The following is a 13079-nucleotide window of genomic DNA, read 5'->3' as shown; positions in this document are numbered from 1 at the left end:
CATTTTCAATGATGATTTCATAATGATAATTTCATAAGACAAAATTAAATAATAAAATTTTTAAAACAGACCAAAAGGGTGTAGGCTGAAGCTACAGCTTATTACGCCTACCCCTCTTATTTATACAAAAACATATTTGGCATTCCATGTTCCTGCCTGATAGCTTCATATTTCCCCTTACTCCAATTAAAGGCTTTCCTAACTTGTCTGCTCATATCCTTCTCCAATGTTGTGGTAAAGGAGAATAGAATTGTGATTACTATCTCCAAAATACTCTCCCAGTTGAGAGACCTGACACCTGACCAGCTTCATTTCCCTATACCAGATCAAGTACAGCCTCTCGTCTTGAAGGCTTATCTACCTATTGTGTCTTGTGTCAGTTAATCTTCCTGAACAAACCTAAAAAACTTCACCCCATCTAAACCCTTTGCTCTAGGGAGATGTCAGTCAATATTTGGGAAATTAAAATCTCCCACAACCACAACCCTGTTATTATTCCACCTTTCTAGAATCTGTCTCCCTATCTGCTTCTCCATGTCCCTGTTACTATTGAGTGGTCTAAAAAAAACACCCGTTAGAGTTATTGACTTTCCGGTTTCTAACTTCCACCCACAGAGACTCAGTAGACAACCCCTCCAAGACTTCCTCCTTTTCTGCAGCCGTGACTATTTCTGATCAGCAGTGCCATGACCCCACCTCTTTTGCCTCCCTCCCTGTCCTTTCTGAAACATCTAAAGCCTGGCACTCTAAGTAACCATTCCTGCCCCTGAACCATCCAAATCTTTGTAATGGTCACAACATCATAGCTCCAAGTACCGATCCACCACGCTCTAAGCTCATCCGCTTTGTTCATGATGCTTCTTGCATTAAAATAGACACATCTCAAACCTTCGGTCTGAGCGCATCCCTTCTCTATCACCTGCCTATCCTCCCTCTCGAACTGCCTCCAAGCTTTCTCTATTTATGAGCCAACAGCCCTTCCTCCGTCTCTTCAGTTCGGTTCCCACCCCTCTCTCATTTTTTTTACAGTTTCGCAGATCAACCATTGCTCTAAGCAGGATATTTCTGCATGGCCTGAAAACTGCACAGCATTTTAAATGTGATTTTATGGTAATATGCATAGTGAAATTTTAGAATGAAAATTGAAAAATCTCATACTTTTGATTTTGTTTATTAATTGAAGGGTAGAATGAATACAGTTCAACAAAGAAAACATTTCATAAACGTTTGTCTGTTTTTATTACAATCCTATCGTCTATAAACACTGTCCGGATTAATTTTGCATCATATCGTCTCGATCCTCATTAGATAATACAAATGTTTCTGGATTTACATTTAATTGAATTCATGAGACTGAATTCACTTTCACAGTCAACAATGTAACAAGAATTGACAATTCTTCAAATTCTTCGTTTCGAAGCACGTAGTTCAACATATCAGCGGACTTCTTGATTAAACCAGTCTTAACTTTCTCAGAAACGACAATTTTGAAATAACATAATTGCTGCGATAATTTTGAGGCAGTGCTTTCGTCGAAGTTCATAATAGTAGCTGAGTACTTTTTTTGTCAGCCGCATAACATTCTCTTTTCCAAATGCAAAATTGGTTGCGTTTGCAATAACAACGGGGTCAAAAGCTTTCTCGTCTCTTCTGTCATCGTCAGGAAATCTGTTATCCAAGTGATTGCACACACCTAAATAGAATATTAGGCGCAGTATCGACGTCAGAACTTATAGATACACTACAATAAACGGCACCACCAACTTTAAACACTGACAATGTAAATATGTTGAAGCTCTAAAATATTTCAAAGTTATGGCTATGGTACGCTGATTATCTAGAAAATTTATGGATTAACAGAATCAGGTTTAATTACACATATGTCGTGAAATTTGTTAACTTTACAGCAGCAGTGCAATGAAGTAAACGATAAATAAATACTTACGCGGCTGCTTATGTAAATATAGAGAAGAAATCGAATTACGTTAGACATATACATATATAAAAATATAATAATCACGTTAAAATAAGTAGTGCAAAAAGTAGTGAGGTAGTAGTGCTGATGGGTTCAATGACCATTTAGAAATCGTATGGCAGAGGGGAAGAAGCTGTTCTGAATTGCTGAGTATGTGCCTTAAGGCTTCTGTATTTCCATCCTGCAGTAACCATGTTAAGAGGGCATGTCTTGGGTGCTGGGGATCATTAACGATAGACGGTACCTTCCTAAGATACCGCTCCTTGAAGATACCTGGAATACTATGGAGGCTAGTACCCAAAACAGAGCTGACTAAATTTACAAGTTTCTGCAACTTACTTCGATCTTATGCAGTAGCCCACTCCCCCCCCCCCCAGAGGATGATGCTGTGGTGAACTACATATACCTGTCTGGACAGGCCCCCCCCCCCCCCCGCTGAGTGCTCCTGTGGCTCCTCCCACAGACCCCGGTATAAAGGTGATTGGAGGCACTGCTCCCCCCTCAGTCTCCAGGATGTTGTGTGGTGGTCACTTACTGCTTGTTCTTTCTTCCAGTCAATAAAAGCCTATATCTCACCTCACGTCTCGGAGAGTTATTGATGGTGCATCAGATACAACCAGTCAGAATGCGCTCGGTGGTATATTTGTGTAAGGTTCTGAGCGTTTCGGTTGATATATCAAATCTCCTCAAATTCCTAATGAAATATTGTCATTGTCTTGTCTTCTTTATAGTTGCAGCGATAATTGTGTCCAGGTTAGGTCCTCAGATATTGACACCCGGGAACTTGAAATTACTCACTCTCCACTTCTGATCCCTCTATGAGGATTGGTTTGTGTTCCCTCAGCGCTCCCTTTCTGAAGTCCACAATCAGCTCTTTGGTCTTGCTGACATTGAGTGCAAGGTTGATGACGCCAGTCAACTAACTGACATCTCGCTACTGTAGGCCTTTTCGTCACCATCCGAAATACTGTCAAATGGTTTCGTCAGTAAATTTATAAATGGCATTTTAGCTATGCCTAGTCATGGATGTGGAGAAAGTAGAGCAGTGGGCTAAGCACACATCCCTATGGTGGGTCAGTGAATATTCATTAATATAATTAAATATAGGGTATTTCACAATTATATTAAACATCATATAAATGAAAATTCTAGCTGCGCAGCCACACAGTTTAGAGGGAACGGTACACGTAGATTTCATCCAGATGCTTTGTCTATTTCCCACATCTCAAAGATGTACGAGTTAGTTAAGGATGGCATGGCGACACTTACGGGTTGCTCCAGCTCATCCTGGGACTGTGTCGCTCATTGACATCAAGGTCAAATTTGACTATAAGCTTCGATGTAAACGTGTCAAATAAAGCTAGTTTAAATATTGCTATCATTAATACAATCACTTTAGACATCCCTCCAGCTATGTATTATCCCAATCTGTTGTTTCTTGCTGTGCACAAATCACATCTAATTACATAGGAAAAACTTTAAGTTGCTGCAGAATAGCTTAATGCAAACAGCTTGCAAAGTAGAATATATAAAATATGTTACAAGGAAGGAAAAATACTTTACAACATCTTAACAGTTTGTCTTACACCAGCTTCATTTAATACAGCAGACTTCACATTAATACTGACAGAAATAATCAAAACCAACTGAATGGATTTTGTAATCACTGATGTAAATTAAATAGAGTAGTTTTGTACCTTTGCCATTTGTAGAAAATTAAAATCCCTCAATCTGATCCTTTAATCTTCTCAAACTAATAATATATTCATTCACCATTGCTAAATGGTTAATATTGATAAGATGGCACCGGTAAATCAGAGGTATTCTGCATACTGCTTGCAAAACTTGTAAATACATATACTTCTTTTGAATTACTCATTACAATATGCAGCATGTAATTTTTCTTTAAGCAATGCACTTTTGAACCATTATAATTAACTAATAATTTCACGATCTTCTAAAGGATTTAGCGGACTTAACTCTCAAGCATGCAGTTACAGCACTTTTAAGCAGATGAAGGTACATCGCCATGGCGGGAAGCAAGCAGGAAGGGTGGACTCCAAGCCAGGCTGAAATGCAGTGGAATGAGACACCCTCTTCTCAGCAAATGTGCAGCCGCTGGAGAACAAGGGCACAATTACTGTAGCGGTAGGAAATGAGGAATTGCTGTGTTCTATGTTTCACGGAGACATGGCTCACTCAGGTGCCTCAATAAGACCTGAAGATTTCTTGATACACAGAATGAAATGAACAGCTGATTTGGAGAAGGCAAAAGGCGAGGGTCCGTGTTTCACAAAAACTCTGATGCTCAGATGTGGCGATTTTATCACACTCTTGTTATGGCCAGGAACATCTAATGATTAAGTGCCAACTGTTCTACTTACCAATAGTTTTCCTCCATGCTCCTGACCAGCTTACATACTGAGTACTGAATACTGCTATCAACAGAAAAGAAACAGACCACCCCAACACATTTCAAATCATAGTGGGGGGGCTTTCAATCAGGCTTGTTTAAAGGAATCTCTGCCCAATTACCATCAGTATAAAACCAGCAGCACCAGGGGTCCCAAAACTCCAGACCACCATTATACAATGATAATGGAATGCCTATGGTTCTGAGCCCAAACTGCATTTTGGGAAATTTGATCACTTGGCAGACCTTCTCCTACCTGCTGAAGAGCAAAGCTCCAGACACAAGGGCAACAAGGAAGTGGTCACGGGAGTCAGAGGAGCAGCTCCAGCATTGCTTTGAGTTGGTGGACTGGGCAATCTTCAATGGCTCAGAGGATCTGAATTAATATGCCAGTTATCACGGGCTTTATAAAAAGTTACAGGTGTGTCCCCACAAAATCACCCAGTCTTCCCCATGAACCATTAGATCCATAATCTGCTAAGGACCAGACGAGTGGTTTTCAGGTCTAGTGAACAAGATACAGAAGATCCAGTTATAATCTCCAGAAAGCCATCTTGCAAGCCAAGTAGCAATTCTGGACTAAACTAGCATAATCAATGAAGAATGCTCGACAGCAGTGGCAGGGTTTGAATGCTAGTATTGTACCTCTTACAAAGTGAAGCCAAGCAACATAGGTGACAATGGGGCTTCACTTCCAGATGACACTGCGATTTCAATCTCTTAAGGTTGTGAGAACATCCTTCAGGATGTACTCGTGCAAAGCATTCAACCCAGATGGATACAGCCAAGTACTAAATACCTGTGTTAAATCAGCTGGCTGGAATGTCACTAATCTTTAATCTCTCACTTCGGCAGTCTGAGGTACCCACCTGCTTCAATATCCTGCCTCAGTGACTATAATCCAGTAGCACTTGCATCCACTGGGATAAGTGTTTTGAAGAGGTTGATGATGAAATACATCAACTCCTACCTGAGAAGTGATCTGGATTCAGTCCATTTTGCCTACTGGCACAAAATACAATACAGCATTTCAATGCAACCAAATTAAAATATTAAATTTTACAAATCTAATTACCACCATTATGGCATGCTAGCATTTATAAACAGGCAGAATTCAAGCTGAATCCTTTACCTAAGAGTGCCTGTACAAAGTAACAGTATTTCAATAATCACCCACACCAAAGGCAGAGAACACAATAATTGCATTTATTAGACACCATGTCCCACATTGTCCCATGATTTCCCCCAATGAAATGTTATACCAGCATTCCTCAACACCAATGTTTAATGCAAAACAAACTTCTTATGGTATCAGGATTAAAAATACACTGAGGCAACATTAAAGTAGTCTTGCTCTATTGAGCCCTAGCTTCTGAAGCCCCTGTTAAAATAAAAAACACAACACCACTTAGCAATGAAAGGCTATTAGCCCAAATTTATTACAAATAAGAAACCATTCAAACAGGCATGAATTTCTTTCCCTAGTCTTGTCTATAAGCTAATATACAAAATGCAGATGTGCTGCACCCCATTTTGTTTTTTTATTTTGTTGGTATGACTGAGCACTGACCAATTGGTCTATCAGCAGCTGTATAAGATTACCATTTCAAGAAAACTCCACATTGATTGATGAACCAACTTTAACTAGAGTCAAAATAATACTGCAGCAACCACTCATAGGCACCAGGGAACAGATGGCATCAGTTAATCATGGAGGAACATTATATACTGTGCATCAGATTTTCACTTACATAATACTTCAAATGATCCATCAAAGTATTATTAAATAAATCTAAACCAACATCAGATAAGTAATCTCCTGCACCAGTATAAAGAGCTTGACACTCAATGTTAAAATAAGGATGCTCTAAGAACCTTTGCCCTCTGTATTCCATGTATTGTTTCATTACCCCATTTATGGTTTTCCTTACAGACTCAAATTGAGCACCAGGTTGAGAAGCCCATCTAGGAAGTGGAAGCAATTCTGAACACACCAGTACAGTTTTTGGAAGTAGGGCTTCCAGAGCTCCCAGCACCTCTTTCAACGTGTATATTAAATCAATAGCCCGGGTATAACCTATCTCATTATCTCCCAAATGAATGAGCAGGAACTTTGGGGGCTGGTTATGACCCAGGTGATGAATTAATAAGCCACGGAGCTGGCACCATCTCAGGTCAGGTGTGCTCAGCCAATGAACTGAAAAACCGAGCTTATCAAGGCCAAGATTGATCCCATACGGTTTGGTGGCTGCTCTGTCACGCGCCTGGCTGATGATCACATGTCCTGCTATCCACACAGTATTCTGGGTGTCTGAAACATAAATAATACCCTGTTGAGCCAGAAGAAAAAGAGGAACCGATGACTCAGTGCTTAATCAGAAAAGGGATAGATGTTTGGGTACAATTATATCCTTGCAGTAGATCAGTGCATTTGATGGTCTTCTAGCAATGTATCTGATCAAGATTAATCCCTCAATTTAGTCAGAAATTACTATTTCAGTGCTATATAATTTAGCACCCCTAACTCAAGCAATGGAGCTGCCTCAGAGTACTTTGTTTAATTCCCAAGGAATTACAAAGCTAACATTACTGTTTGAGCCATACAATCCTATAATAAATACTACGGTTTTTATCTAATTAAAAGAAGTTTGTTGTTCCCTCTACCACTACCCTAAATCCAAACATTTTACCTACATATAAAAATGACTTTTCCCAACCTTTACCAACCCAAAACAAATACTGATGATGTGAATTAAGCCCAAAACTGACGCATTCGAACTATAATAGAGCAGTTATTTCTCATTTTAAGATTGATGCACATCAAGATCAAAGATAGAAATAACCAAGCACACAACTACATTATGGGATCTAATTTCTATATTAATATAGCTTTTAAAAATACACCATTGCTGCACCAATTTCTAAATGTATAATTTCCAGTTGTTCCCTGTGCTCTATTAGGTTTTACTAAAATCTAGTTTAGGAACAGGACAATTCCCTTTTGAAACAAAAAAAAAAATTACATGGCTGCAGCTGGATTTCTACATAAAAGTACTGACTTCCTTGTTCAACGAGATCATGTAACAGAACTTAAAAACAATGACCAGGAAGTGACAAAGAAAATTCATTAGGTCATTATTATTTTAAAGAAGCTGGTTGATAGTTGTGTTCTCTTTGGTTGTCATGATCTTGTACAGTTCATGAGACAATACATTTCTTAAACATGAAAATGCACAGCCTTGTATCTGTAATCCTCTAGATTATGGAACTCTTGCTACTGGTCAAACTTCCACAGGGGTTAGAAAAATGCACTGTAAAACCCATATGTTGACTCCACAGAATCAAACTAATCTGAAGTGATATCCCGTCACAGTTGTTAACTATTAGCCTCAGATTCATGATCAGTACACCACATGCAATATTTGCAGAAAATTCTCAACTGCAGCTTCTTGGGTGTTTATATTAACCACAGGTCCAAAGGGCTTCTTTGATATTTAAGTGATCCAATTATGCACCATTCTTCGTTTCATCTTCAGTTCGATTCCATTTAAAAAAGGATCTTAGCCTTCAAATAAACATTCATAGTTGACCTTAAGCACACTGTTCACAACTTGTATTTGGACAGATCAAGTCTCAGAAATCTCAACTTTTGCCCATTTTTCTGCAGTGAAAGTTCATGTCCACTTGTTAATTTTCCCACTTCTGCTACACTATTTCAGACAGGTTTTCAAAACCAAAATTTTCACTTCCACCATACCATTTTTTTGCTGTTCTGTTTCCCTTGCCATTACTCAACATTTAACTTTACTCTTCAACCTTCCTTGTTCATATTGCAGTGGGGGAAAAAGCTTTTATTATACTTAGAATGGAATGTGTTTACACTGGCTTTTGGTCACCCATCTTTGCCCAGGTTTTGGACTCAAACATTCTCCTGCTCATCCAATACATACACAATAAAAAGGGGAAAAATGAAAGAGAAACGTTTATTCTTTACAAACCAGATGAAAGTAGTGACTCAAACATTAACATTTCTACTAAGAAATATATACAGCCACCATTCCACAACTGCAAATGGCTCTGGCTACAAATGAAGCACGTAAAACAATTTCTCATAGCTGCAGAGAGTGAACATAAGGGAAGGGAAATCACAAATGTAACAGAAAACCATAAAAATTACAAAAGTCAATTTTACAGAACCATAATTACGACACAAACCTGTCTGACTTAATATCTAATTATTAAAAAAAGAGGCAAAACATTAAAATATAAAAAAAACTTGTTTACTTTTGTAAGAGGATCTGCTATCCTGGGTTTTAGTTACATTTTTGGAAACACCCATTTTAAAACATTGGATTCAGACTGCAGCATCATGCTTTAATACACAATCATCTGGCTAACATTTCCAATTTTTTTAATATATTTTAAAAGATCAAAGTCATAAAGAACCGAGTGATTGCATTAAGGCCTTGTTCATTAACAAATGCAGTTTTTTTAATTATATACAGTAACAACCGATATTGAGTGCCTTTATAAAAATTTTCATTTCCTGGCTACCATAAAATCATTATGGATTTCTTAAAATCACTTTCAAACTCAACAATAACCAGATTTATTGAAGCACTCGCTGAATACCAACATTTGTTTATGAAACCTTAACAGGTAGCCTTAAGGGGATTCAATAGATGTGCTGACTGCTCTTTTTTAAAGACAATTCCATCCAACCCCAGACTCAGTAGTGGCGCTGGTAAGACGCCATAGAAGCCTGGTTCATTGGTTGCCCAGTACGTGGTACCTGGGCAGATGCTTGATTTACTAAGTGGGAAAGTGATGGGCCACTCTGAATAAGGGTGTCCAATGCTTTCTGCACACTAGGGTTATCAAAGTTTATACCTGTTGCAACACCAGATCTCTGGGCCTGAGACAAAGCATTTGACTGGATGGGGTTTGGACCTCGAGGTTGCTGCTGGCCATAAATACCTTGGGTTTGAGGCAGAGGTGAGCGAATTGCAGTGGCTCTTGGCGCAACTGACTGATTTATTAAAGGTGGAAGTTGTGAATTAGGGCCTGTCATGCGCTGCTGAGCTTGAGACAAATACGAAGAATTACTGAGACCAAGCTGACCAGCACGATTTTGAGGCTGGGTGTTTAGTGCACTTCCATATGTGGGGCCCTGTGCTCCTGCAGTATTAGTATTTGTACCAGATGCTCCACTGTTGAAGAGGCTCAGGATCTTTGCTTGCAGCTCTTGCTGTTGTGTTGCTTGTGCATCCTGTGGACCTCCCTTCAAAGACTGAGCATTTGGCAGAGACTGTTGTGCATCAAGCGGACTGATTCCAACAGAGCCCATGTTTGTTCTTTGCATGGGAGCTGGATTGTGAACAGATCCTGTCAAGAAAAATAGTACACTTACAACCATGATTATCTTGATTTACAACAGTTTAAACAAAGGACCTGAGCAATTAGAAAACATTATTTTTGAAGACTTAGTTAAGCAAATAATTGGTGAACTAGTGACCAAGTAAACTAAATAATGGTATTGTAGTCTAATTAGAAGGGATTATTAATATTGCAAGACAAAATCTATGCTGGGCACCACATTCCCTGTACTTATTCATGATTTGAACAAAAGGAATGCATCAGATTGAAGAAAATCTTGCCAAGCCGCCAAGTATAGATTATAACCTAATAGTCTGTGGAAGAAAGGTTCTGAGTGATAAAAATTTTTAGGATTCTGAACAGATTTTGTAAATTGAAGATTATTCATCTCCTGAGGGGAGTTTAGGATAGGTGAACATAATGCTAAAATCAGAGCCAGGTTTTTCAGGTGATAGATGTGTGGAAAGTTCAAGGAATTTCCTATCAAACACCTTTCCTCAATAAATTTTACAATACATATAAAACAAATTGTCCTAAATTTAAATATTTCATTCATTCATTGGAAGCAAATCCAGTTTGAAATGCCACCTTTAAATGCTCTTCAAAATCATGGACAATTAGATTGGGAGCATCTATCGTGTTCTCATCCACAATAGAGCACATCCCTAACCTGACAATAATTTGAGCAGGTTACATAGCTTGATGCTCAGCAGCTACATTACCAAACAAAGTAACTGTTGCAGGAAATAATCAGTGCAGTTTCAAAACTTCAAATAATCATTACAACAGTCAAAACACTGCCTCCACCACTAATTCTTTTTGCAACCACATCAAAAATCATAGAATTTGCATATACAAATTATCAATGTTACCATGCAAAGAATCTCCTCCTCGAAGAAACCGTTCCTTTTTCTCTCTCAGATATTCTATGATTTTATCAATTTCCTCTAAGGAAAGATATCTTCCATCCGCAAGTAGGTGCAATAATGGCTGGATGCTAGGGGGATTTCCGCGATCTTCAAGCCCTGCTTGGGTAGGTTCACGCTCACGCATGATTACTTCATCTGCCATTTTTGCTGCCTTTCTTGCAACCTCTTCCCGCTCTTTTTCACGCGTTTCTGTCTTGTACCTTTCATAATTACGTGCAACCAAGATCATAGCATCAGCTATTGGCATGTTACGATGCTCTAAAGTTGAGAAATGCAAAACAGAATTGCATTTAATAACATTCTAGATTCCCAAAATTTATCACATTGCATTAAGCATACTTGAATTTCACAAATGAACAGTATGAAATTAATTAGGTCAAGCATTTTATGTCTGGTCATCAAACTGAAATGTTATTTTCTCTCTTTCCCTCCAGATGCTCCTTCACCTGCTTATTTTTTGCTTTTATTTCAGATTTTCAGTATCTGCAGTTTTTTGATTTTTACTGAAAACTTCTTTTTGGTTTCTTAAACCCCCAAAATTCTTCCAAAACCTGTATTAGTATATGACAAATTAAACAAAACACTCCCTTGTCAAAATATTTAAAACTATTCCTTCAATTTCTGAACAAGCAATCTTCTGTATTTCCCACCAACAATTAAAAGTTCATCATTTATATCCAGAAGAGAATCCTGCTCTTTGGTTGAAAAACCAAAAATTTACAGATGCCAGAAGTCTGAAATAGAAAAGGCTAGAAAGTCAGGCCAGTGAGCAGCTGCAAAAAGAGACATAGTTAGACTCGTCAGGCAAAAAACCTTTGGTCTAAGCTCGGAAAGAGAGAATAGGGAGAGAATGGGTAAGACAAAAGAAATACCTTTGAGCTTCAGTAACACCAAAAGATTTTCCATTCCATTATATGCTATTAATGCAATGACATGTATTTCTATACATTACACCGTAATTATAAATAACAGTGGATTCATTATATATTATATAGTGAATCCAATCAATTTGAATCGAGCAAGAAATAAGAAAAAAAACCCATCTCTGGGTAAAACCTACCCATTTTCTGAACTCTGACCTCACAGAGTCCAAACCTGAGCCACATTTCTCTTGTACTTAGGACCAGCTCACATTCCAGAATAAAGCAGATGCTGGACCATCAGGATTTCTGAATTATGGTGTGCCTGATAATCAAAAATTTACTATGTCCCCAAAAGAAAAAATGAGGTTGACGAACAACTGAAAGTTCAGGTGACCCATCAATATGAATAAATAAGCACTTCAGAGCATTCATCCACCCTAGGAAAGAAGATGATGCATCTGGTGGTGGAACCTCATTGAAGAGACAAAAAACTGCCCTCTAAATGTGGGAATTCATGGAAAGGACTCTACCCAGCTTTGGATGGGAGCACAGGTGACAACAGTAGGAGGAGAATACTTGATTGGCAGCCTTATTAACAGGGAAAAAGCACAGTAAAGGAGAACAGAAGATCTCAAAAGCATTTTTAAAGAACATCTTATTGCCAGAAAAGATTAAATGGAGAGGAAGAATATACATTCTATATACATAACATCACTAAATGACAATTAACTTGATTTGACTTTAATAATGTTAAAGAAATATCGGTGGGAAATTACAAAGAAAACTTATTTGGTCACAATGATCAGCATTTATGAATTCCAATGAAAAACTGTCAATTTTTTGGGGGGGATTCTGCCTGTGATTAAAGAACAAAAAGAGGCAGCAAGAGGACATTTCAGTTATACAATTTGCATTGTTCAAACTGACTGGCTGTAAAGAATTTGAGCAAAATTAGCACAACAATTTAAATTAATGATGTAATTAGTCTTCAACTCATCAGCTGAACTGAGTTCTATGAATCATTCTCAAAAGATGCTACCAAAAAAGTTACCAGAATTCATTCTGACAAAAAATGTGATCAGTTAAAGCAAAACTCTATTTACTTCAAACCAATCTCAAGATATTTGACAACAGTAACAACACTTAATACAGCATGAAAACAGTTCTAACAATAGCCAGGGAGCTTGATGTTATCCTAGACAAAACTCCCCATTTGACTGGTATGTATTCAGCCACTTTAAACTTGCATTCCCTCAAACATATTTGCATTTACAACACATGCTAAACCAGCAGTTTCCTCCACCAAAAACAACTCCTTGGTTTTGACCCCTACAAACTTCTACCAATGAGTCCAGAGGTCAGGGCCCAAAGGTCAACAGCCCTGGGTTAATGTGCCCGAAGATCATAAGTCCAAGAGGCTGCAAGTCCAGGCAAGTGACTGGAAGTTGGAGGGCTCGTGTCTGTGAGCTTGAGAGTCTGCCTATCCTGGGTTGAAGGCCCATACATGTGCATGACTGGGTGGA

General features: G+C 38.4%; 1 protein-coding gene across 4 annotated transcripts in view; it reads right to left on the bottom strand.

Annotated features, from left to right (window-relative positions):
* Nucleotides 1-8357: 8357 nt before the first annotated feature.
* The window catches only part of ncoa5 (nuclear receptor coactivator 5), a 40133-nt gene continuing 35411 nt past the window's right edge, over nucleotides 8358-13079 (bottom strand). For all 4 annotated transcript variants that reach the window (XM_059980423.1, XM_059980424.1, XM_059980425.1 and 1 more), the window contains 2 exons: nucleotides 10637-10951; nucleotides 8358-9773 (listed from right to left, as the gene is read on the bottom strand). In XM_059980423.1, coding sequence (XP_059836406.1) covers nucleotides 9118-9773; nucleotides 10637-10951 — 971 coding nt within the window. In that variant the 3' untranslated portion in view covers nucleotides 8358-9117. The remainder of the gene's footprint in view (nucleotides 9774-10636; nucleotides 10952-13079) is intronic.

The sequence above is a fragment of the Hypanus sabinus genome, chromosome 9, assembly GCF_030144855.1.
Source record: "Hypanus sabinus isolate sHypSab1 chromosome 9, sHypSab1.hap1, whole genome shotgun sequence".
NCBI classification, from domain to species: Eukaryota; Metazoa; Chordata; class Chondrichthyes; order Myliobatiformes; family Dasyatidae; genus Hypanus; species Hypanus sabinus.
This window is presented reverse-complemented; position numbering and strand designations above follow the sequence as displayed.